This window comes from Rhamphochromis longiceps, linkage group LG5 (assembly GCF_057381845.1).
Source record: "Rhamphochromis longiceps isolate RC_006_pf linkage group LG5, R_longiceps_female_GT1.1, whole genome shotgun sequence".
NCBI lineage: Eukaryota > Metazoa > Chordata > Actinopteri > Cichliformes > Cichlidae > Rhamphochromis > Rhamphochromis longiceps.
In genome coordinates, this window is record NC_140561.1 from 2,972,214 (window position 1) to 2,997,892 (window position 25,679).

Consider the following 25,679-nt stretch of genomic DNA (forward strand, 5'->3'; position numbering starts at 1 on the left):
AATACTGTTCAAAAAACTCAAGAATGCATTAGATAATGCCTTGTAATGGAAGAAACAGCTGGTACACCTGAAGAATCCCCAATGATGCAATCACACTATGGTTGAAAAAGTCTTCTTATTTTAAAGGAATTGCAGTAACCCATTCTTTAACAGTACTATACCTTTACTGTACAGCTGACCAGCTGCCAACTGAAGTGACAGTGCTGATCAAAATGTCCTCTTCAAGTACACATGACTTCAACAAATGTGATGCACCAAGGTTGGTTCACATTTTATTTCTTTCTCTAATGAAAGAGAGTATACCAGCAGAAATACCCAATTACCTTTCTGAAGTCAGAATCTTCACCACCAAGGTAATCAACATCGATGCCGAAGCTGTGTGGCCAGGTCGTGCTGTCAAAAGGCAGGGGAGGGATGGAGGGAGGAAAGGTATAGGAGGGATCCAATGGGTAATAGGATTTGGGAAGGGGAGGCCTAGGGGGAACACTTTCCTTGATCACCATAAGGGCAGTAGGGAGTGAAGAAGGAAGTTAACATAGGATAGGAGGAAGAGAGAGTGCTGCATATCAGGATAAGTGACAATAAGCCAGGCAAATTGCAAAGCAGAAATGTATTGATTGAGTTTCAGTCTAGTTAGTTAAAGAGTTGGATGAAAATCCCCATCTGGTTGCTGAAACACTGATCACACCTTATAATAGCTAAACTCTAAGAAGCATTAAGACAGACTTAATTCAACATATGAAAATAATTATTTACGCATATTAATGTCTGTGAAGGTTCTCAGTCATCCAGGTCATCGTAGTCAAAGGAGCTTGCAAAGAAAAGCGTCTGGACTTCTTTAAGTTACTTGAAGACGTTTCACCTCTCATCCGAGAAGCTTCTTCAGTTCTAAGGTCAAATGGTGGAGAGTCCCAGATATAAACCTAGTGGGAGTTTCCCCCCACAGAGGGACAAAAGGACCCCCTGATGATCCTCTAATCGCTTGAGCCAAGGTGTGAAACTGGGTGTGGGTCACAATCAGCCAGAGTTTCGGGTGAGTTCATTGTGAAACCTGGCCCCACCTTATCATGCGAATTCCTGAGGTCAGATGGCCCAGGATGTGAGTGGGCGTTAAGGCGTCTGGGAAGGGATCTCAAAACTGGATTATAGATGGCAGAGAGTTGGTGTCGTAAACCCCCGCCTCTGTTCAAAGATGGTCGCTCACAGTGGACATAGATGGCTTCTTTCACTCCTCTTTCAAACCATCTGTCCTCTCTGTCCAAAATGTGAACATTGGCATCCTCGAAAGAGTGACCTTTGTCCTTAAGATGCAGATGGACTGCTGAGTCTTGTCCTGTGGAGGTGGCTCTTCTGTGTTGTGCCATGCGCCTGTGAAGTGGCTGTTTGGTCTCTCCAATGTAGAGGCCCAGACCTCTACATTGGAGAGACCAAACAGTCACAAAGTCCAGACGCTTTTCTTTGCAAGCTCCATATTAATGTGGAATCAAGTAATATGAAAGTTCAAGGCATCGTCTTTTCACAAACTAATGTTAATCTAAAGTATTGATCTAAAGATGGTCTTAAGTGTTGACCATAAACCTAACACTGGCCAGCCAAGTAAGAGCCGTATACCTGTCAAATTTAAACTAAAACATTATACGGTAGGGCTGCACAGCAATTGTGAGGTTTGAAACAGGCTTGATTGTTTACAAGAATATTAAGGGTATAGAGTGCAAAACTACATCTTAACCATACCTCAAGTAGAACAGTGTGGTAAAAAGCACTGATCATGCACTCTTCCCTTCTTATCTTAACATCTAATATCTTAGACTTGTCACCCCTTTGTATTTCTATTTGTATTCTATCCCTTTATTCTATCCCCCACCTCCTCCTTTTTGGTTGGTTTTATTTTTGTTTATTTCTCTTGCCTGTCTTGCTGTATACATCATCATACAATGTAATAGCTGAAATAAAACAAATTAAAATGAATAAATAAATAGATTAAAGATTCACATGAAGAGGATGGACCCATAGACACTCTAGCTGTTCGTGCAATAGCAAAATGTGTTTGGCACCATAATGCATTCAGATCACAATTCGGATAGGACAGGATTTTTTGAAATACTTTATCTCTTCTTCTTATTTACCTCTTCTTAAGTTGTTCAGAACTTTAGTTGTTCAGTTGAAGTTGATGTTGATACTAAAATAATTAGGAAACAATTTGAAATTAATCTAAAATAATTTGGCTTTGACTTTGTTCTTTATTTTATTGACAGGGACTCTGGAATTCAAGCCTGAATATTTGTCATTGTCCTTGACCCAGAAGTGGGCTACTGGAACAATATGGCATAAGTGGGAAAGAGAAGAAAATAGGGCGCTGTTGATATCGAAACAGCTAGGAGCTCAGTATTTCAACATTCAGAAGAAGGAACTGCTCTCACAGCTAGAGATTGACAAGGTACAAAACAAATGTTATGGCAAGGGGGAGCCTGGACAACATGTCAGGGGGATCAAGTATCAGAGCTGCAGAGAGGTGCAATGGAGAAGGTGCCTAAGACGTACAGCAAGCTGTCCATACTGGAGGCCTTGGAAACTGCCAAGCAAAGATTCACAGCCTTGGCCAGCCACTTGACAAGGTACACCAGAGAAATAGAAAGCAGGAGAATGAACCAGCTGTTCTCTGCAGAACCATCCAAAGTGTACTCTCAGTGGCAGGGGAACAGTATGAGAACAATATGAGAACAGCACCAACAAAGCTGGAGACTGGAAAATACTGAAAGAACATATATGAGAAGGATGCAACTCATAACAGCAATGCTCAGTGGCTAGTGGATCTAGAAGCAGACCACAGGAACCTCCATGAACAGGGTCCAGTAACCATCACAGTGGCAGACATCCAAGAAAGGGTCTCCAGTATGAAGAGTTGGACAGCACCAGGCCCCGACATGGTTCACACCTAATGGATGAAGAAGCTGACTGCACTCCACAAGCGTCTGGCAGCACAAATGAACCAGCTGCTTGTCGATGAGAGACACCCAGAATGGCTAACTGAAGGCCAGGCAATCCTGATCCCCAGAAGGGACCGGTCCCATCCGGCCAATAACCTGCCTCAGTACCACCTGACAGTCATCATAGTGGCTAAGATGAACAGGTCTATGGCTCAATACATGAGCGGGGCACAGAAAGGGATTGGCAAGAATACCAGAGGCGCAAAACACCAGCTACTGGGAGACAGACCAGTCACACCAGACTGCAAGATGAGGCTGACTAACGTGTGCACTACCTGGATTGATTACAAGACGGCCTATGACTTAATGCCCCACAACTGTATCCTGGAATGCCTAGACCTATACAAGATCAACAGGACCCCAAGATCCTTCATCAGGAACTCAATGGGGATGTGGCGTACAACACTAGAGGTCAACTTTAAGTCCATAGCACAAGTCAGCATCAAGTGCGGGATCTACCAAGGAGATGCTCTGTCCTCACTGCTGTTCTGCATAGGCCTGAACCCCCTCAGTGAAATCATTGACAAGACTGGCTACGGATACTGACTACGGAGTTGAGCAGTTGTTAGCCACCTCCTCTACATGGATGACATCAAGCTGTATGCCGATTCACTGATCCACACCACCAGGATATACAGCAATGACATCGGAATGTTGTTTGGATTGGAGAACCTGGTACCTGGGAATCCCACAGGCAAATGGGAACAACGAGGAGCCCGTTAGGAAAGATGCAAACACCAAGTACCTGCAGAAGGTCAGGCAAGTCTTGAAGAGTCAGCTGAATGGTAAGAACAAGATCCTGACATCAAGACCAGGATGCTCCTGACCATGCTTGGAGGGTTTCACTCCAAGTCCAGCACCCTGAGGCTGTATGCTAAGTGGAAGGAAGGAGGCCAGGGACTGGTGAGTGTCAGTACCACAGTCCACGATGAGACAACAAAAATCCTTGAGTACATCAAAAAGACAGCCACAACTGACTGTGTGCTCAGTGAATATCTTAGGCAGCAGAAACCCAAGAAAGAGGAGGAACCATCATGGAAGGACAGGCCCCTGCACAGTATGTACCACCGACAGACAGAGGAAGTGGCTGACATCCTACCAGTGGCTGGACAAAGCTGGACATTTAGACTGGTTGGGCAAACTCACGTGCATCCTTGAATATCCTTGAGTGGATAAAGAGGAGTTCTAAGACAAGGAACGAAACTGCTTTGTTCCTCCTGAATCTAAGGTTCAACAAACAGATGGACTCCCCTCTCCAGTCCTGGCATAGACTTTCCCACTGTGATCCCCCTATAATTGGAGCATAATCTCTTGTCCTCTTTCTTAAATATGGGAACAAATACCCCAATCTCCCATTTTAAAGGCACCACTTCAGACCTCCACAGAACATTGCAAAAAAACATGGCAGCCAGGACAGCTATAGCATGGCAATACGATGCTATGAACAGCTAATAAATAAATGATTTGTTCTTAAATTTAGAAATAGTGAAGCCATTATTTAGAAATTATGAAAACACCTTTCATCAAACAGGTTGTATATTAAGTTATTAATTAAGAATAAAAATGTCATACCTGTGTTTTTTTAAATGCACACTGATGTAATGAACTATTTACTTAAACACTTACTGAATGAGCCCGATGTTAGGAAACACCCCAGTAATCATGGGAAAACTAACAATGATCCAGATGTAAGCATGTTACGACATGTTTTCTGAGGACAAGCTTGGCTTCATCTCTGCAACCTTCGAAGGTTAACTAATTAATCTCTCGAGTATCAGAATGGATATGGATTGCATCTGAGTGCTGATTGGTATATTCAGAATATTGGCATTGTACACCAAGAAAACTGGTCTGTTCTCTGGCCTTTCCTGGGTTTATAGCTTAGTTAGTCCCTTTTTGATCTATTTCCTCCTCTACAGGGTTTAATGTCCTTAAGGACTCCCTGAGGTTCTAGAAAGCTAGAGTAATCTATGAAAAGTATGCTCACAGTTTTCACAACCATAATAATTTACATGTTCTGCATAAGACACTGGGTCAGCTTCCCTATAACTTTGGGGTCCATGGTTTGGCATTTTGTCAGGTTTGAAATTAGGCACAAGGCATGGCTTGGGACGTTTAGAATTTCCTCTTCTATGCAATTTAGGATTAAGTGCTTACCTCCAGACCCAACTCCTTGGTTGGAGAAGCCTGGCAAACAGGCACTGGGGAGTAGGGGCTCAGTGGACTGGTAAGGCTTACTGAGCTCAGTGGGCTTGCTGGACTATTGGTGGTAAAGGACCCTGATGCACCACTGTCAACTGAAAAGAGAAACAAACTTAAAGTGTCAGGAAAAGGCCATTAGATAGAAGGTAGAAACACAGGCCATTATGTTCAAGATTAGTTTAGTTTCTTTTACCTCTACCCTTGGCTGTTTTTATGCCTCTGGATAAGCTGTTCTTTTGTAGACCTTCTAATACATCCTGGACTCTCCAAAACTCTTTTTGGATGTGCCGCCGAACTAATTCACTCTAAAAAGAAATTACAAGGAAAAATAGCAGAAATTAGACCCTAATACTAATAACAGTCAGGTCCATTTATTAATTTCAGTTATGTGGAAAAAATGTGGAATTGGTGTTCCCCCGGATAAGCTGGAGGAGGTGGCTGGGGAGAGGGAGGTCTGGGCCTCTTTGCTTAGGCTGCTGCTCCCGCGACCCGGCCCCGGATAAAGCGGATGAAGATGGATGGATGGATGGATGGATGGAAAAAAATAACTACATGTCATCGAAATTGCTGGCATTTTTTTTTGTTTCATTTTAACAAAAAAAGAGGAAAAAACAAACAAAATCTGTTGTTATGGAATCATTAAAGGATTAGATATATATAAAATATATGATAGCAGACCTCCACTAAGATAGCAGAGAATATCATTCTGAGTACTTACTTCGCATGCACTAGTATTTGTAATATACTCATTTTGTTTTCTTTGTTTTTTCTAAATGTTGTTTAAAAAGTTTGTAGTGCAGTAAAAATTAGATAACATGACATATTTTTACTTTGATTACACAAAGATTACGTAGAAGTAATGGATAATAGGTTTTTGTACTTTTCTCGATATATATCTTGTGTTTTTTGTTTAGCGTTGCCCTGTTTAGTTTTGATAATTTTTCTCAGTCTCCCCATGACTGTTTGTTTTTTTGTTCAGCCAGAAATAAACGGCTCTCCTTTTGTTTGCTCCATTTCTGTCTCCATTTATCTGCCTTTGGGTCCACACACTCCACTCCACGCCGTCAGCTACAGCAGACATGAAACATCCCAATGGCATTCAACTCTGGATAATATGGCTCTTCGGAAAGAAGACTCAAATCAGGCTCGACTCCCTAAAATAACTCTCAAAGGCGAATTTTATGAGCTGGAGAGGAATGGCATCTCACTAGTTTAGAAGATGATCGTTTAGGCTGGAAAGAGTTTGCTCCTCCATAAAGCTCACTAAGTCACTGACTTAAGAAAATAAGAGGTTTATTTTCAGAGTCATAGCTCTGTTAAGCCAAGCATTCCTTTAACCTTAACCAGTAACAACTTTATGAATTTCATTACACAAAGATTTTTAACCGTTAGAGAATTATTTATTCATAACATCTGACTGCTCAAAGAAATACTACCATAAATTAATGCTTTAATCATATAAAGGCGCTCAATCAGTCCCTATTACTGGGCTGCATACCACAGGCCTTTAAGGTGGCAGTGATTAAACCATTACTTAAAAAGCCATCACTTTACTCAACTGTCTTAGCTAATTAAAGGACATTCTCTAACTATCCTTTTATCTGAAAAATTCTTGAAATAGCAGTCATAAAACAGCTAACTGCTCATCTGCAGAGGAACTATTTATTTGAAGAGCTTCAAAAAGGCAGAAACATGATTACTGAAGATCACAATGATCTTCTTATGGCCTCTGACAGTGGACTTACCGTGTGCATGTTTTACTTGACCTCAGTGCAGCTTTAGATACTGTTGATCATTGCGTTTTATTACAGAGCATGTCACAGGTATTAAAAGGTACTGTGCTGCAATGGTTTGAATCATATCTATCTGATATACTCAAATTTGTTCATATTAATGTGGAGTCCTCTTCATACAATGAGGTTAATTACAGAGTTCACAGGCTTATGTGCAAGGATATGTTCTATTTAAATTATACATGCTTCCCATCTTATCTTAAAGACCTCATAGTCTACCACTTTGTTCTTAGACTGCTGGCTTACTTGTCATGGTACTCCAGTCCTTCTGTGTGTCCACTTTGCCCTAATCTCCTCCTGTGCACATATTTTCTGCCTCTCCCTCTGTTTTAATCAGGTTTGTACAGTTGTTGTTGGGTTGGGACCTTAGTTACACTACAGTGCAACATGTCACAATTAAAAGCTAATCTTTAGCTATTAGCAGTCGCTTATTGACAAAGTAGTTCACTTTTTGCTGGAATCTCCTGCTCTAATTACATCCCACCATCTATTTTCTGACCATGACAATTATACCTTCTTCCATCTCATCCTCACTCTGTTGTTGGGACTGCTAATCCAGAATTCAAAATTGTGCTCCTCACATACAAGGTCTTAAATAATCAGGCCCCATCTTATCTTAATGACCTTGTAGTACCATATCACCCTATTAGAGCACTTTGCTCTCACACTGCAGGCCTACTTGTTGTTCCTAGAGTATTTAAAAGTAGAATGGGAGGCAGAGCCCACAGTTTTCAGGCCCCTCTTCTGTGGAACCAGCTTCCAGTTTGAATTCAGGAGACAGACACTATCTCTACTTTCAAGATTAGGCTTCAAACTTTCCTTTTTGCTAAAGCATATAGTTAGGGCTGGACCAGGTGACCCTGAATCCTCCCTTAGTTATGCTGCAATCAGTGTAGGCTGCTGGGGGATTCCCATGATGCATTGGGTGTTTGTTCTTCATTCACTATGTGTTAATAGACCTCTCTGCACTGAATCATACTCGTTGTTTATCTCTGTCTCTCTTCCGCAGCATGTCTTTATCCGGTCTTCCTTCTCTCACCCCAACTGGTCACAGCAGATGGCCCCGCCCCTCCCTGAGCCTGGTTCTGCCGGAGGTGTCTTCCTGTTAAAAGGGAGTTTTTCCTTCCCACTGTCACCAAAGTCCTTGCTCATAGGGGGTCATATGATTGTTTTTGTTTTTTTCTCTGTATGTATTATTGTAGGGTCTACCTTACAATATAAAGTGCCGTGAGGCCACTGTTGTTGTGATTTGTTGCTGTATAAATAAAATTGAATTAAATTGAAAATTCAATTATCCATTCTCTGGCACTTCTTGGGATTGCGAGGGCTGGTTACTAGTTGTTGCTGGTACTGTTGACAGTGCAGCAACAGCCCTGACACCTGACTGTCAGTGAATATGAGAGTTTGCTGCATCTATTTCTATTTTCTTTTTCTCTCTCAGCTTTTCAGCTCCACCTTTTTGTGTTTGTTCATCTTTATCAACCACTTCTCCCCCACTAAACTCTGTTCCACAAGGTGCACCCAGGGAAGGTAAAGGAGGGGCCGGTAACATAAAGAGATTAGATTAGGAAATCAGTGTCAGAAATTACAATGAACAAATGGGCTGCAAGTGCTTGTAGGACTGGTGAGCAGCGGACTCTGTTTTAAAGTGAGATTTAGGTTTAGGTGTTGATATTACTGGATTTTTATCAATTGAGAGAGTCAATAAAACGTTGTTTAGTTAATAATTAGAAACTGGCAGAAAAAGCAGGCTCACTTTGCTTAATTTAAACGTTCCAAATTAATCACAAAATGTGCATATCCTGCATATCTGGCCTTTTTCAATTTAATCTCATTTTTTCCACACAGTGACAAACTTGTTAAATTAGCCTCTGGAATTACTTATATGTAATTCACACAAGCTTAATATTTAAAATTGTTTTCCAGTGTCACTTTGACACAAATCAACAGAATGTAGCCAGCCAACCTCCTTTGACCTAAGGTTGCAAAAACCCTATAATAGCCAGTTGCTGTAAAAATATTTAATCAGATTTTTAGATTAACTTATATCACATCAAAACCTCTGCTGTCTTGTTTTCGTTTTTTGTTTTGTTGTCATCATTAAAAATCATTCAAAACAGACAAATAAAGAAAAAATGACAGTTACTACAAATCAAAAAAAGTAGATGGTGGTGGCTGGCTGAATAATTATGACTAGATAATCTCTTACTGTAAAATAACCTAAAAATAATGATTAATTAATAAGGGGGGGGGGGGGGGGGATTACAGATATGATGATATTGTTCAATTCAATTTCAATTAAATTTTATTTATATAGCGCCAAATCACAACAAAAGTCGCCTCGAGGCGCTTTATATTAATAATAATATTAATAATATATGTATTATATTACATTGTGACCTTTTACCTGTCCTCCAGCATTAAGCTGCTCCCACAGGTCTCCATGGATGGCATTGGCCTCATCCTCTAATGCTTCAAACTCCATGCAAGCAGTTGTTAAAGCCTGAGAGACATACAAAATAAAATAAAAATAGTATTATTTATACTGTCAGCAATATTCAGACTGTTTGATTTAGACATATAACAAATAGAACATTTAATGAGCAGATGTACATTGCACAATCACGTGGAGCTGTGCATTTTTTGAAATGCAGACAAGTTACTGAACTCACACTGGAGGCCTGGGAGAGCTCCCCTCTGATGTTAATCAGCTGGTTCTGCTGGGTTTCCTTTTTGAACTGCAGCTTTTCCATGATTAAAGGCTGGTTATGGTATATCTCCATTTCCTGATGAGTAGCCAACAGTGCTTCCTCTAGGCTGTCCTGGTAACAGCAAGTGTTTTGTTGAAAATTAGTTTTTCTGCTTATTTAGTAAATAGACAGTGCACTGCAACATCCCTGTTGATCTATTTAAGAGAACATACACATTTCATCTAAATATTCGGATGTAAGGTTATAATGGTTTCACATAAATAAATGAGTGAAATTATTAGCTACGATACATGCTAACTGACCAGAAGAAACACTACATTGTGCACTAATTTAACGCAAGAGTCAGAAGACGTTGATTCAACTCTGTGGTCATTAATTGTGCTGTAGTTAGTGGGGTTGTTGTATTGGAACAATTCAGCCTCACCGCAGGGAGTAAAACTACTTGGGTAGGGTTAGAAAAAAATCATGCTTTGGGTTAAAACACAACAGATAACACTTTTTTCAAAGCTTGCCAGAGCGACGCATCCCCTCAGAATCCACATAGGCACGAGACATTCCTCCAGTTGAAATACATTTGTTTCAAAGTCGTGCTGACTGTAATGAAAAAAGAGGCCAGGGTGGTGAAAAACAAAACAACTTTCAGTGTAAAGAGGTCCCGTACAACAACACCACAAAATACAGCTTGAAGTCACCACAAATTAAGTGTTGACTAAAGGTAAGGTTGTATTAATAGCTAGGTTGTTCTAATGTACTGAGTTAAACTGCTTTCCTCTGATATATAAAGTATATTATCTTCAAATATGGTTAGGACAAATAAGGCTTTATGGGTTTCCTTTACCATGACAGTAGTACATTGCTGTGTTCAGTAGCTATTAAAAAACTCCAGTGATTTCATACGAAGCGTTTCTTAAGAATTTCACAATAAAATGTCACATTTCCGAGGAAAATTGTGTACCTTATTCATTCTCAGTCTGTGGACAACTGCCTCATGGTCTTTCAAAATCTGGTTCTGCTCACATAATCGCCCCAAGAGCTTCTGTGTAACAAGGAGTGGTTATTTTGTGAATTTGAGAGACACCAGGAAGGAAATATAAAACAAAGACAGGACAGCAGTGTGTATATGTCAGTAAAAAATATACAGCATAGTATATATGTGCACAAAAACATCACATTTGTATGCAATATGTGACTCTTAATCTGCTTCTTCTAGTTTCAACCACTAAACTGAGTAGCAACTGATTTCAGACATTTAATAAATAGGGTTACTGTAATTATATTTTTTATTGTTTTACTGACAATGTTCACCCTCATGCAAAAACTAGGAAAACTATATTGTAAATATATTATTGTGGACTTCTTGATGCATTCTCAATCATCCAGGAAAGTAAATCTCCAAAAGTTGATTCTGTTCATCTGGACGTAGCGTTTTCAAAAACGCTACATCCAGATGAACAGAATCAACTTTTGGAGATTATTGTGGACTGTAAAATTGAGATTAGGTTCCTAGTCTACAGGACATACAAACATGGGGAAATGAGTGCTCACATACTTCTCACCATGCACTGTATAAAAAAATAAAAAGCACATCATTTGGGTGTGAATGCAAAACTCTTACACTGGTTTCGATCTCATTGAGTTTCAGTGTAGGATGCAGTTCTCTGTAGTTTATATCCTGGAAAGGAGGCACCTGTAAAAAATGATTTGCCTGTCATTATCAATCAGAGACTGTATACTGTTCCACTGAGACGAAAACAAAATTAAAATATATATTCTGGTCTTTATTAAAGTAATGTAAAGCCCAATTACATCTTTACATTGAAATAAAATCTCAATGATTCTATTTATTCACAAAATTATTGAGATCAATGGTTATGTTCTTTCTGAGATCAACAGTTCCTGTACTGTTAAACTTGACTAAATTGAGCTATGTAACGGTTTTCAATCTAGTCAACATGACTGTATTAAAATTACATACCAACAAAAACAAATAAAACCAACAAGTACATAAAATAAAACAAAATCATAAATTTCCACTTTTTTCTAAAAATTTCAATTCACCCCTTTAAAAGGGTGATAAATAATTAGAAAGCAAACAGTAATGTAAAGGTTGAGCTTAAACATAAGCAATTCAGAAGTGTGAGAGAAAAAAGTAAAACAACATGTGACCACATTAACGAAACCAATATTTCAAATTATGGGATCCCCGATAATCACAGCAGAAGGGGTAAAAAGACGAGCGTGACACGGATTGCTTTTGGATTGACTAAATCCTGTTTGTGTTGTGGGGTGGTGACATTAAGATTGTAAGTAACAAATCTGTATCGCAACCAATGTTCTGGCCACACACGAGAGTGTTTGATATATTTTGGGACTACGACTATAAATAATTAGCAGTTTTCACAACTGTGGCTCAAATATCCTGCCAAGTGCAGCATTCAGTTATGTTGAATTCACTCTAGAGATCTTCTTGTCACTATGCTTGCACATTTTAATTTTAATGCCATAAATGCCAGTGAATCAGACCTGAATTCAGCTGATTCTCCATGTATATCTTCAGTGAAATCTCAGCTGCAGGGGAGGGGTTGAGTGTACAATAAAATAAGCAGTCACCATTATTCCTTAGTGCTAGTGGTGCTGAAACCCAGTAGTGTGATGACAAATCGATGACCTCCACAACAGTTGGAGGTAGTGATGGGATTTCCAGCTCTTTTTAGAGAACCGGCTCTTTCGGCTCGGCTCACTAAGAAGAGCCGGCTCTTTCGGGTCCCAAGCGGCTCTTCAGATTGTTTTGTTGCTTTAATTTATTATTAACAACAATATAAAATTATGCAGAAAAGGAATTAGTAATGTAAAAAAAAAAGTGGTTTTATTTGTATATGCTTATATATAAATATATACGGTGGCCCCTTGAAACAAAGCACGTACAAATCCCAAAGCACGTACAAACTCCAAAACACATTTCTAGCGTTAACTGAACTTCCAAAACAGAGCTACCTAGATCACTTAAATTGCACAATTAAAAGCATATGTGTATTGTTTGTGTATTTATACACAAGCACTCATATATATTCAAATAATTCAAAAACTTTTCATTTACCTGTTACTACCACACACCAAATCCAGTCGTTGGTACTTCCTGGCTTGTGTAGCCACTAGGTAACAAAAGCTCAACACTGCGCCTAGCATCATGGAGCACTTCTGTTGTGTTTTGTATGTGCTTCGGAGTTTGTACGTGCTATGGAGTTTTTACGTGTTTTGGAGTTTTTACATGTTTTGGTGTTTGTACGTGCTTCAGGGTTTGTACGTCCTTCAGAGTTTGTACGTGCTATGCAGTTTGTACATGTTTTGGAGTTTTTACGTGTTTTGGTGTTTGTACGTGCTTCAGGGTTTGTACGTCCTTCAGAGTTTGTACGTGCTATGGAGTTTGTACGTGTTTTGGAGTTTTTATGTGCTTCGGGGTTTGTACGTGCTTCGGAGTTTGTACGTGCTATGAAGTTTTTACGTGTTTTGGAATTTTTACGTGCTTCGGGGTTTGTACTTGCTTCGGAGTTTGTATGTGCTATGGAGTTTTTACGTGTTTTGGAGTTTCTACGTGCTTCGGGGTTTGTATGTGCCGTAAATATACTTTAAATATACTTTTGTTTATTCACTCCACATAAAATGTTAAAAAGAAATCATATAATACAAAAACCAACTATTTACATTTCAACTTTTAACTATTTAAATTTTCAGATTTTTCCTTTTAAACAAATTTAAAGTAAAACAACATAAAACACTGCAAGTCACAACACAATTAAATATAAATTAAAATATAAAAACAAAAAGAAGATGTACATTCTCTGTCATATGGGCCTGCATGAATAAACTTTCTGAATCCTTTATCATCCGCAACTGAAAATAGTTGTGGACCATTACTATACCTTTTTAATGTGAAGTTGTTGTCACTGGCTCTCTTTCTCTATCTCTCCCTCCCGCTCTGTTCCTGTGCTACTAAGAGTGTAACTACCAGCCCTCCCCCCTCTTCCCAGCGCAAAGCACAGGTCGCGTGCGAAGTGAAGCGGAAAAAAAGTTCAAGAGAGAGGGTGAGAGAAAGAAGAAAAAAAAAACCACGGCTCGCGTCGTTCACTTCAAAGACCCGGCTCTAAGAGCCGTTTCGTTCGCGACCGACACATCACTAGTTGGAGGTGCTAGTCCAGACAGTGGTGGAACTGCCAGCTATACAACTTCAAGCAGGCGGCAGCGAATTGCCGATGGCTGGACAGGGTTAAAAAATTATTCAAAAGGAATGACTGGCCATTGGGGCGGGGGGGCTGGAAGGAGGTGTTGGCCGTCCGATTGGGATCTGGGATGCGGGGCCTCCCTGCTGCTGCGGAGCCTGGGACGGTCTGCTTGCTTCCACCCTGGGGGGAAGGGTAAAATCTCCTGGGTCTAGATGCCAAAGTGTTGGAAATGATTTTCCGTCTGTTAGTCGATACAAGAGGGAAAATGCGGTTTTAATACTGGACAAGCCCTTCATGCTATGGAGGATACTTGATGGGGCATGTGAGTTTGCCCAACCAGTCTGCATGTGTTTTGACTTGGAGAAGGCATTTGACCACATATGACAGGTGCTTCAGGAGTATGGGGTGTCATTCAAACCTTATACAACCATTGCAAGAGTTTGGTACGCATTGCTGGCAAGACCCTGGTGGTGACCAAGGGCCAGCGCTGGTCCACCAGATGACGGGGTTCTGTTGGCTTCATCAAGTGATGGCCTCCAACTCAAACTAGAGCAGCAGCGGGTATGAGAATCGGCCCCGGAAGGGTCGAGTGCCTACTCTGGGTCAGGGATGAGTTCCTGCCCCAAGTAGAGGAGTTTAATTATCTCAGGGTTTTTTTCATGCGTGAGGAGAGAAGAGAGCGGGGGATTGACAGACAAATTGGTGCGGCTGCTGCAGTGATGCGGATGCTGTACCGGTCTGTTGTGGTGAAGAGATATCTGAGCGTAAAAGCGAAGCTCTCAATTTCTTGGTTGGTCTACATCCCTACCTTTACCTATGATATGAGCTTTGGGTAGTGACTGGAGAGATCTCTCAGCTGGCCTGGGAAGGCCTTGGTGTTCCCCTAGAAAAGAGGCTGGAGGAGGTCTGGCCTTCTCTACTTAGGGTGCTGCCCCCGCGGCCCAGTCCAGGATAAGTGTAAGAAAATGGATGGATGGATGGAATGAATAATGGCCCAATTTCATTGGCCGGGGATTTGGGAGGACATGCACCAGTGACGCTGTAACTTAGGTGGTAAAGCAGGTCGCCTACTAATTATTGGTTCAGATACTAATCCTATGTTGCTCTCTGATGCATCCATCGGAGTATGAATGCATCTGAATGTTAGATAGAAGGCACTTACATAGAAATAGCATATAAAAAAAAGTGCTTATGTGAAGCAAGATGTGTAAACCGCTTTGAATGCTCAGAGTAGAAAAGCGTTATATAAGAACCAGTCCAGTCCATTTGGTGTGCATCGTACTCTGATTGTGAGCTGGTGAACCAGTGGGCCATTTCAAAAACACCCAGTAGTGTTAAGGGTACTCTCATTCAAGCGCACTGGCATGGACCAGCATGAGGACTACTGTTCCCTTCACGGTCTTTTTGAACTCCTCTCTCTTTGTTATTTCTCAAGTTTCTCATGTTCCTACTTCCTAGTGTTTCTATCATTTGGTATAGCTACATCTATCACTGGTGTCATCCTCCTCTGCTTGTCCACCTCTACTATGTCCGGTTGATTAGCCATCAGCTGTTTATCAATTTGTATCTGGAAGTCCCACAGGATCTTAGGTTGGTCAATCTCAACTACCCTTGGGAGGCAAGACAAGGGTAGTTTGACCTCTGGACCTCCAGGCCATACCCAGCACAGATATCCCTGTATACTATGCTAGTCACTTGGTTAGGGCATTTCATGTATTCCCTACTTGCGATTATCTTGCGCCCTGCTGTTACTTGCTTGTCTTGGGGGAATCTCTGCACAGCCTGCACCTGGGATCTTTTGCTTAGAGTATGTTCCTGTGCTGTCTTGATTATTTCCTCTGTGCTTTCTTTGAGTCTAGCATTCTCTAGCCATTGTAGGATTTCTTGACATCAGCTATGTCTTCTATCTGCCAGTGGTAGATGCGGTGCACAGACCTGTCTTTCCATAATAGTCCCCTTCTTGCTCCTCTGCATGTGCCTGTTCATGCTAACTACTATGATGCCTGACAGGAGCTTCCATGTTGAGCTGAAGGTTATTTGTCGGTAGTTGGATGTGACCGGTGCAATATGGGGATCCGTGGGTATCAGGACTGTCTGTCTTTCAGTTAGCCATTCTCTGTGTATCTCATCCATTAGCGGCTGGTTCATTTGTGCTGAGAGACATTTGTGGAGTGTAATTAGCTTTGTTAACCAGTAGGTTAGAATCATGTTAGGGCCTGGTACTGTGTAACTTTTCATGCTTGAGACACTTTCTTGGAGATGTCTGCCACTGTGATGGTTACTGAATCCTTTTTAGGGATGTTACTGTGGTCTGCCACTTGCCACTAAGCAAGAGAACAAAAACAATTTTTGGATAGATTAAACAATATTCCGGTACAAGATTATCTGGTACCTGATTGATGGGAAGAGAAAAGTATGGAGAACTAAAGGAACAACATTATCTTTCCAACATGTTGAAGGTGTTATGGCATGGACATGTATGGCTGCATTTGGAAGCAGGTCACTACTGATGATGATAATGATGTGACTGCTGATTGAATTGGCAGGATGAATTCTGAGGTTTACACGGCTATGCTCTCTGGCGGTTCAAACCTTCAGGTACAGAAACAGCCAAGTATTTAGCATTTAGTATAGTTACTTATAAACCCCTGAAAATGTGGGACTATGGCTGGAAACAGTTAATTCAGTACTTTTGTTGAAGGTCTTGAAGCCTTTACTTCATTTTTTCTTATTTAAAATTCCCTGTTGTTATGTACAGAGACATAAATTACACAAATTGTGTCAATGCCCAAACTTTTATGGGCCTAACTGTAGGTGGACAGCAGCTATCATAACCAGAACTGTGCACTTAAGATGAGCATATTAAGGACATCCCAACTTGTTGGTGTCAAAAAATTTCAAATACAGTGGAACCCCGACATACAAATACCCCGTTTCACAAAAAATTCAAGTTACGAAGGCACTGAACGTCAATATTTTTGCCCGTGTTACGGCAAAATGCCCAAGTAACAAAATACGCTGGCTCTGATTGGCTGAGCCTACAATGCCCACAATGCCTTTCGAATCATGTGACAACCCCTTGGCTTCCGTACTTGCGCTTCGCTGTTCCACTTGAATGACATATTGTTGTTCTAGTTAGCAATTAGCCTATAGCCTATCGTGCAGCATCGCCTCAGTCAAAACGCGCGATGGATGCTTCGGCTTGTGAAAATTTTCGATTTAAGAAAGACCCTCGGGAATGAATTAATTTCGTAAGTCGGGGTTCCACTGTAATTCAAAGCATAAATAAAAATGGGAGTTTTCATGTATGTAATCTCCAAAGTCTGTATCCCACATTACACAGCCAATACATTAATTTGATTTTGACTTCAATAAGAAATGAAGGTAGGCAACACATTAAATTAGGCTGACTATTTAGGACACTATACCATACAAAAAGAGCAAAATAAATGACATTTTGTTGTTATGGTGGTGTTATAAATACGTTTAGTCTCAACTGAAGCCTGCCTCCTCAGGGGCTGCTACTTTCCTTACTTCTACTTTGTTGTTGAGGGTGAGTGCTCGAAAAAATTGGGGACCATCCCAAATAGAGAGCTTTCCCTGAGTAACTGAAGCTTGGATTATAGACCAGAGAAGAAAGTTGTATGACAGGACAACTGGAACAATATTTGAACTGTTATAAAGGAATCATATTTTCGAAGTTAATGGACAGCCAAAGATACTCTATACAAGAGAAGCACACAAAAAACATAGAAAAGAGATTTTAAAGGGCAGTAAAGTAGGTAAGAACTGTCAAGAATTATGAAAAATGGTGTGTATAAAGTATTTATTGGCAAACACTACTGTATGTTTCCTCCTACCTGTTGATCTAGGTAATCCAGGTTGCGCTGGAGCTGAAAATCTAATATATCCTCCTGAACCAAGCAGCAGCATTGGTGGCAAGCGTGGAAATCAAAAAGACAAATATTGTATAGATAGCAACTCTTTATCTTATTATTTTGATCTTATGATGTATTGTTTTAATAAATGCATATGCAATAAATATATATTTGTAAAGTTCCTTTAAAAACAAGACCAAAATGTGAAAGTCATCCTTAATGTCCCCTTTGCATATCATTCCTAGTTTATTTTTCACAATCACAAATACAGTGTATTAATGGTACCCAATCATTGCTTATTATCAGTAGATACCCAAAGCCAAGGTAACCAAAATGGATCAGACATCTCTACTTGGACATACAGATAATTAATGCCAGACCCCACAGCTGACAGCATTTACAATACAAAGTTACATATGCCACAGCATGAAGTGCATTAAGTACAATTTACATACTTTTGCAGCACATACCATTTTACTGTGAACAGAAGGGGAAACAGGGTAGTTGTGGTGGTATAATCCTTGGTTTAATGATCTCCTATCACCATGGTAGTTATACTAAAGGCAGTAGGGAAGAGAACATAGAAAGAAGAAAGGACAAAATAGAAGTAAGGTGAGTGAGAGTGTCAGAGTGGTGTTAGATGAATATGGTGTCACTATATCAAAACTGGAGAGTCTTGATTTTATCCCTGCTGACTTTCTGTATTGATAAATGTTATTCAAAGACTTATCAAACATTAGTTTCTCAAAGCTACACACAAACACAGTAAACCGGTTCACCTTTGGGGAGCTGAAAGATCTTCTCAGACTGTAGACTGGTGGATAGATTGCATCTTCATTCATCCTCCCTGAAAACCGGTCAAAACCATTGGATAGTGATCGAGCAGGTGAGGCATAGGTGCATGACGCTGGTGAATAGGGCCGCCTCGATGATGAGGATGGTGATCTGGGCACAGACTTGGAGCGTGGCTGAATAAACAGGCTCCTCATGGATGTTTCCATTCCACCATAGTACTGTGGCCCCCATTGGTCTTGGGGCATCTGTTTCCTGTACAACCGGTGGGGTTCATCCCTCAGAGAGTGTCGCTTTTGCTCAATAGTCCATAGTCTGTCATAGCCCCCCACAGCAGACATAGAGCAGATGCTGTCTGGTCGGACCCCTGGTAGGTACAAAGAGTATTCGTCCACAAAGTTATAGTAGCCAGCTGAGACTTCTTGGTTCACAGAATAGTAAGAGGGTGGCCTGAAAGCACAGGAAAAATTAGAGAATATTTCCGACATGAAAAACTATTTGAATGTGTGAAAGTTTATCTTGGTCTAGTTCTTCTTTAAGAAACACAATAGGATAAAGACTAAAATTACATTTTTCCCTTTTTAAAATACACATTAATTTTTATATATATACATTACATTTTCATAAAACAAATCAAATTAAGTCTTTCTAGAAACACAGAAAGGAAACTTACTCATGAAATAGCAGTTATAGACAAACAATACAAAACAGAAAAGATGAAAATAAAAACAGTTGAAAGGTTTTATTTAATTATGGGATCTTTGAAATTAGTGTGATAATATTTTTTTGGGATTAAATAAGAAGTGTGAATAATTTGGTTAGTGCCAAAGGTGTCTGAAAACTATAGAAAATCATTTGAGAACCAACACTTCTTCAAACAGCCTTACAAAACAAGTTGTGCACTGCTTTAATATTTGTTTTTGAAAGGTTTTCTATTCCATTAAAATAATCAACAATAATGTATATAATCTGTATTTCTGATAGTTTACATTATTAGTGTGCACGTAATTCAATGATCACTGTGCCAGTGTAAAATCATAGTAAATAACTTATAATATTTGAAGACCTGGAGACACAAAGAGCAGTTATATTTCTTCTCTTCTAAATTGAGCTACCTGTTGATGTCTTCTTGCGAGGCCATGCCCCGCCGCTGGTTGACCCACTGTTGCAGTTGAGCCATTGAGCACTTTCTTTGGGCCAACCTCTCTGGAGCTGTCCTTGGGACAAAACCTCTCCTCAGCACCACATTCTCCTGTTGTTCCCTGGGCTCATATGATAAACCAACACCTGGCTCTTCATGTCCCTCAGCTGGTTGATGTCCATTGTGGCTGTTGGATGGAGGGGGTTTACTACTGCTGTTGAGGGGCATGGCACTAGGAGGAGGAGTTGTTCTTCCCCCTTCAGCTTCTTCACTTTTCCCTTCCATTCTATCATTTATGTGAGAGCATAAGTGTTGTGTTTGTGAGTTATGAGGCTTTGTCTCCATGCTGTGGTTGATAAAATCTTGGTGTTTCCTGGGTATTTGGAAGAAAAAGAATGAATGAGAATTAGGACAGCACTGGATCTGACACCAAAAGATCAAGCAGAGTACGGCACCAAAGAGTCAAGAGTCACTGTTACCGATATTACCCCACTTATTTATTTAATAATAGTAGTTTCTGTTGTTGCTGAGTCCTTGGTATGTGCCAGGGACTTGTCCTGCTCCAGGGCCTTTCCGTAGGACATGCCTGGAATAGCTCACCTAGGAAGCGTCCAGGAGGAATCCTAGTCTGATGCCCAACTACCTCAACTGGCACAGAAGCAGAAGTAGAGGAGCAGCCGTTCTACACTGTGTCCCTCTTGAATAACCAAGCTCTTCACCCTATCTCTAAGGGAGGGCCTAGCCACTCTTCTAAAGAAATTTATTCCACTTGTGTCCACAACCTGATTGTTTCATCCACTAATGAGAGCTTGTGACCATAGGGTGAGAATAGGAACACAGATTGCCTGGTAAAAATACATCCTCGCTTTTATTCTCAGCTCTCTCATTGCCACAACAGAGCTCATGTGTTGTATTATCTCATGTTGACAGATGACGTGAGGGAGTGTTCCATTCTCCCCTCAGTTGGGAACAAATACGTGAGATACTTCAGCTCCACTGCTTGGGGGGTATAACTCGGCCCTGATCTGCAGTCGGTGCTCTGCCCTTTCAGACTTGGAGGTGTTAATTATTATTCCCGCCGTTTCACACTCGGCCACAAAAAGCTCCAGTGCAAACTGGTGGTCACCACCTGATGAAGCCTGAAGGCTATCACTTAGCTATGTCTAGATATTTTTTCACAGCCAGGTTCCACCATCACCCATTGCTGGCTGACTTCTGGCATGGTAAGTGGTATGTCATAGAGATATGGGTTTTGGGTCACTGTTTATGTGATGGCATGCCTCATCTGGCCAGATTGTGGCTTGGTTTATGTGGCCCAGGCTCATAGGAAACAGGACTGGCCTGGATCCGGCATCAAGTTGGCACTTCTGACTGACTGGTGTCATGGCAGGGTGTATGTCAGCCAGATGTGGGCCAGGTCTGGCAATGATGTTTAGTTGGAGGCCAGGATGGGACAGTTCAGGAGGCCTCCTGGCCTGGCCTCCTGTGTTATCGGGCCCCAGGCCGGCCACCTGAACTGTGTTTCGGACTCTGCTCCCCTGTGAGTTTTGTGTGCCTTATTTTGGGACTCTGGGGCCTCCATCTTTGGTCATGGCCCGGTCCCTCCGTCCTGGGCCCCCTGCCGCCCGCAGGTGGTGTGTTTCTGTGGCTGTCGGGGGCCAGCCCTTGAGGGGGGGGTACTGTCATGGTCCTGTGGCCATGACTCAGTGACTTTGTGTTTATGTTCTTTATTGTTATTACTTTCATTATTATTCGTGGCTGTTTGGGGATGGTTTGTGTTTGGGATTTTAGATACTGGGTTCTGGGTTTGTGCTCCCTCTATTGGTCCCTGGTGTTAGTGTTCCCCTGTCTCGTCAGGTTAATCAGGTCCAGCTGTTTCCCCCACCTGTGTGTGATTTCCCAGTGTCTCTCTGTGTACTTATAGTGTGTGTTTTCCTCTGCTCCTCGTCGCGTCGTCTGTGTTCATACCCTGTGAAATCCCCTGCGTGCTCTCCCTGCTGTTCTCCCTTCATGTTCAGGTTTGCCACTCCTTTGTGTAGTTTCTCCCAGTTTAGTTTGTCCTGAGTTCAGTTTTTGCCATCTCCACTTTATGTTTGGTATTGTCAATAAATCACCCTTCACGTCTGAAATAGTGCTGCGTTTGAGTCCTCCTTCCACTCTTCACACGGCCGCTGACCCGGACCGTGACAGAAACCTGGCTTACAAAATCAATTCCTGACAGACATCACAATAACGGCTTTTCTGTTGCGACTGCCCCAGGGTGGCGGTTTTGCAATTTATGTAAAAAAGTTCCTAATTAAGTTCAGTTCCTTAATCTTAATTATGCAAATTCTCATGACCAATGATCAGTGGGCTGGTTTCAGTCATTATGCAAATGTGCTGTTTATAAGATTGGGGAAACCTGCTGAGACTGAAGAAGTCACTTGGATGAGCGACAAAACGTTTCTCCCACAAAACGCTACGTCCAGATGAACAGAATCAACTTTTTGGAGGTTTTCAAAGGCTATTTTATCACCATTGTGGGCTGTTACAGACACCCCTCGGCTAGTAGTGAGGCTTGAATTTCATTTAGTGAAAAACTATCTACATTAGATTTTGATGAAATTGTGCTGGCTGAAGAGTTCAACTGGGACTGGTCGTCTTCTGCCTCAGACTTTTTTAAATCTATGTGTGATTCATACAATCTCACACAACTAATTTACAACTCATCCAAATCCTAAATGCCCATAAAAGTCGTCACTTATAGATTTAGTTTTAACTGACACGCTGTAAATACTGTAAATATTCTCACACTGGGTTTTTTGCAAATTATATCAGTGACCACTGTCTGATAACTGTAGTCAAACAACTGAAGGTCCCAAAATCGAGACCACAAATAGTTTTTAAATAAGATTTGAAGCATTTCTGTGAGCAAGCTTTCTTTCGAGTTTTATGGGACTATAACTGGAATAAAATCCACCTGATCACTGATGTTGAGCTCAGATGGAATTATTTGTATGGCAGTTTTATCAAAATTATAAATAAACATGCCCCCATGCGCAAATTTAGAGTAAAGTGCAGAAACAACCCTTGGTTTTCTCCTCAGCTATCCAGTCTCCTCAAAAAAGGGATGCTGCCTGGGCTCAGGCCAGAAAAACTCAGTCTGAAGCGGATTGTCTGATTTTTAGACAGCTCAGACTTCGTTCAACCTCCATAATTAAAAAGGCCAAATCAGAATTCTGTCTTTAAAAAACAACTAAACATCTGAATGACCCTAAAAAATTCTGGATATAATAAAAAAATGAAAAATAAGAAAATCTTCTCATGGGGACATAACTACCAATGAGATGCCAGTGTGCACGTTAACAGAAAAATGTGACATCTTAAACTGCTTTAATGGGCATTTTCTTTCATCAGGGTCTTTATTTGAATCTTTCTATCCAGATTTAAAACAGCTTAATCAACAGAAGTCTCTCTGCAACCACTCAAAATCAGTGTGATTGTTTCTAATATACCTCATAATGATCAGTTATTGCATTTTTTTAATGTTTGTATGGGATATTGTATTTATTTTAATTGTTATGTACTTATGTGGTACATGTATTTTTGGCTTTTGCTGGTAGGTCTCTCTTGGAAATTAGATTTTTAATCTCAATGAGATTTTTACCTGGATAAATAAAGGACTAATGAAAAAAAAACTATAAACAGAATTGGTGACAAAGAGCAGCCCTGGCAGTCTAAAAATACACCATAAACTAGTCTGATTCACTGCCGGCAATACAACCAAGATCTTCCTGCAGTTGTACAGGGTCTAAATGGCCTCCATCGACTGGACAGACACCCTGTACGCCCAAAGCAGCCCCACAGGTTTCCTCCAGGGACCTGGTCGAATGCCACAAAACACATGTAGACTGGTTGGGCAAACTCCCACACACCCTCAATTGAAATTAGCTTTGGTCAAAATAATAACTATTAACAGCATTCATAAATTTAAAAAAGCAAAAAGATAGCACCCCCCCCCCCAAAAAAAAAGATAATAAAAATAAAGCAAAGTGAGGTAAAAGAAATAGAAAATCAATAAGATATTGCTTGAAACCAACAAAAGACCAGCAAAAATTAGATGGAACACAAGGTAAATACAAGAAGTAGCCATAAAATTAAATAATAGTTAATAGCAATAACTTGTCACAAGGAAAGAGTTACTGCCCCAAGTGGAGCAGTCCACATATCTCGAGTCTTGTTCCTGAGTGAGGGGAGAGTGAACGGTGAGATTAGCAGACCGAATGGGGCACCATTTGCATCTGTTGTGGTGAAGAGAGAGCTGAGCATTAAAGCAAAGCTGTCGATTTACCAGTCAGTCTACATTCATACCCTCGCCTGTGGTCACATGCTGTTAGTAGTGGACGAAAGAATGAAGTCAAGAATACAACTGGCAGAAATTTTTTTTTTCTTTTCGAAGAGCGGCAAGACTCTGCCTTAGAGATGGGTGAGGGGCTTGGTTACTTAAGACGGCCTTGGAGTAGCGCCACTGCTCCTCCACTTCGAAAGGAGTCTGTTAAGGTGGTTCAGGCATCTTAATAGGATGCCTCCAGTATGACTCCTAGGTAAGGTATTCTGGGTATGTCCTACCAGGAGGAGGCCCTGGGGCACACCTAGGTTTGCTGAGAGATTATATCTCTCGCTAGCATGGGACTCACTTGGTGTCGCCCTGATTGAGCTGGATGAGTTGATGGGCATAGGAACTCCAGAGCGATAAAAGCGCACTGTAGGTATTACAGGTACTGCACTGCAGTGGTTTGTATCATATCTATCTAATATACTCCAATTTGGTTATGTAAAGTGAGAGTCGTCTTCACAGACTAGGGTTAATAATGTAGTTCCACAGGGTTCCATGCCCCATTAGAGCACTTCGCTCTCGCTCATTGCTACGGGCCATTCGATCCCTATACAACCGTTGCAAGAGCTTGGTTCGCATTGCGGGCAATAAGTCGGACTCGTTCCCGGTGGGTGATGGGCTTCGCCAGGGCTGCCCTTTGTCTCCGGTTCTGTTCATAATTTTTATGGACAGGATTTCTAGGCGCAGCCAAGTGGCGGAGGGCTTTCGCTTTGGTGGCCTCAAAATCTCATCTCTGATTTTTGCAGATGATGTGGTTCTGTTGGCTTCATCGGGTGAAGGCCTCCAGCTCGCACTGGAACGGTTCGCAGCCGAGTGTGAAGCAGCGGGAATGAGGATCAGCACCTCCAAATCTGAGGCCATGGTTCTCAGCCGGAAAAGGGTGGAGTGCCCACTCCGGGTCGGGGATGAGTTCCTGCCCCAAGTGGAGGAGTTCAAGTATCTCGGGGTCTTGTTCGCGAGTGATGGGAGAAGGGAGCCGGAGATCGACAGACGGATTGGGGCTGCAGCTGCAGTAATGCGGACGCTGCACCGGTCCGTCGTGGTGAAGAGGGAGCTGAGTGTAAAAGTGAAGCTCTCAATTTACCGGTCGATCTACGTCCCTACCCTCACCTATGGCCACGAGCTGTGGGTAGTGACCGAAAGAACGAGATCGCGGATACAAGCGGCAGAAATGAGCTTCCTCCGAAGGGTGGCTGGCCTCTCCCTTAGAGATAGGGTGAGAAGTTCGGCCATCCGGGAGGGGCTCAGAGTAGAGCAGCTGCTGCTCCACATCGAAAGGAGCCAGCTGAGGTGGTTCGGGCATCTGACAAGGATGCCCCCTGGGCGCCTCCTGGGTGAGGTGTTCCAGGCATGTCCCACCGGGAGGAGGCCCCGGGGCAGACCCAGGACACGCTGGAGAGATTATATCTCTCGGCTGGCCTGGGAACGCCTTGGTATTCCCCCGGACAAGCTGGAGGAGGTGGCTGGGGAGAGGGAGGTCTGGGCCTCTTTGCAAAGGCTGCTGCCCCCGCGACCCGGCCCCGGACAAAGCGGATGAAGATGGATGGATGGATGGATGGGCTCTCGCTCTGCAGACCTAC

General features: G+C 41.7%; 1 protein-coding gene across 1 annotated transcript in view; it reads right to left on the reverse strand.

Annotated features, from left to right (window-relative positions):
• Positions 1-25,679, reverse strand: part of plekha6 (pleckstrin homology domain containing A6) — a 69,073-nt gene that overhangs the window by 20,604 nt on the left and 22,790 nt on the right. The window contains exons 6-16 of the mRNA XM_085407781.1: positions 19,699-20,097; positions 18,571-19,033; positions 18,262-18,348; positions 17,774-17,827; positions 11,309-11,380; positions 10,649-10,729; positions 9,655-9,804; positions 9,390-9,485; positions 5,383-5,494; positions 5,145-5,284; positions 324-491 (exon numbers count right to left, since the gene is read on the reverse strand). Of these exons, the coding sequence (XP_085263907.1) occupies positions 324-491; positions 5,145-5,284; positions 5,383-5,494; positions 9,390-9,485; positions 9,655-9,804; positions 10,649-10,729; positions 11,309-11,380; positions 17,774-17,827; positions 18,262-18,348; positions 18,571-19,033; positions 19,699-20,097 (1,822 nt within the window). The remainder of the gene's footprint in view (positions 1-323; positions 492-5,144; positions 5,285-5,382; positions 5,495-9,389; positions 9,486-9,654; positions 9,805-10,648; positions 10,730-11,308; positions 11,381-17,773; positions 17,828-18,261; positions 18,349-18,570; positions 19,034-19,698; positions 20,098-25,679) is intronic.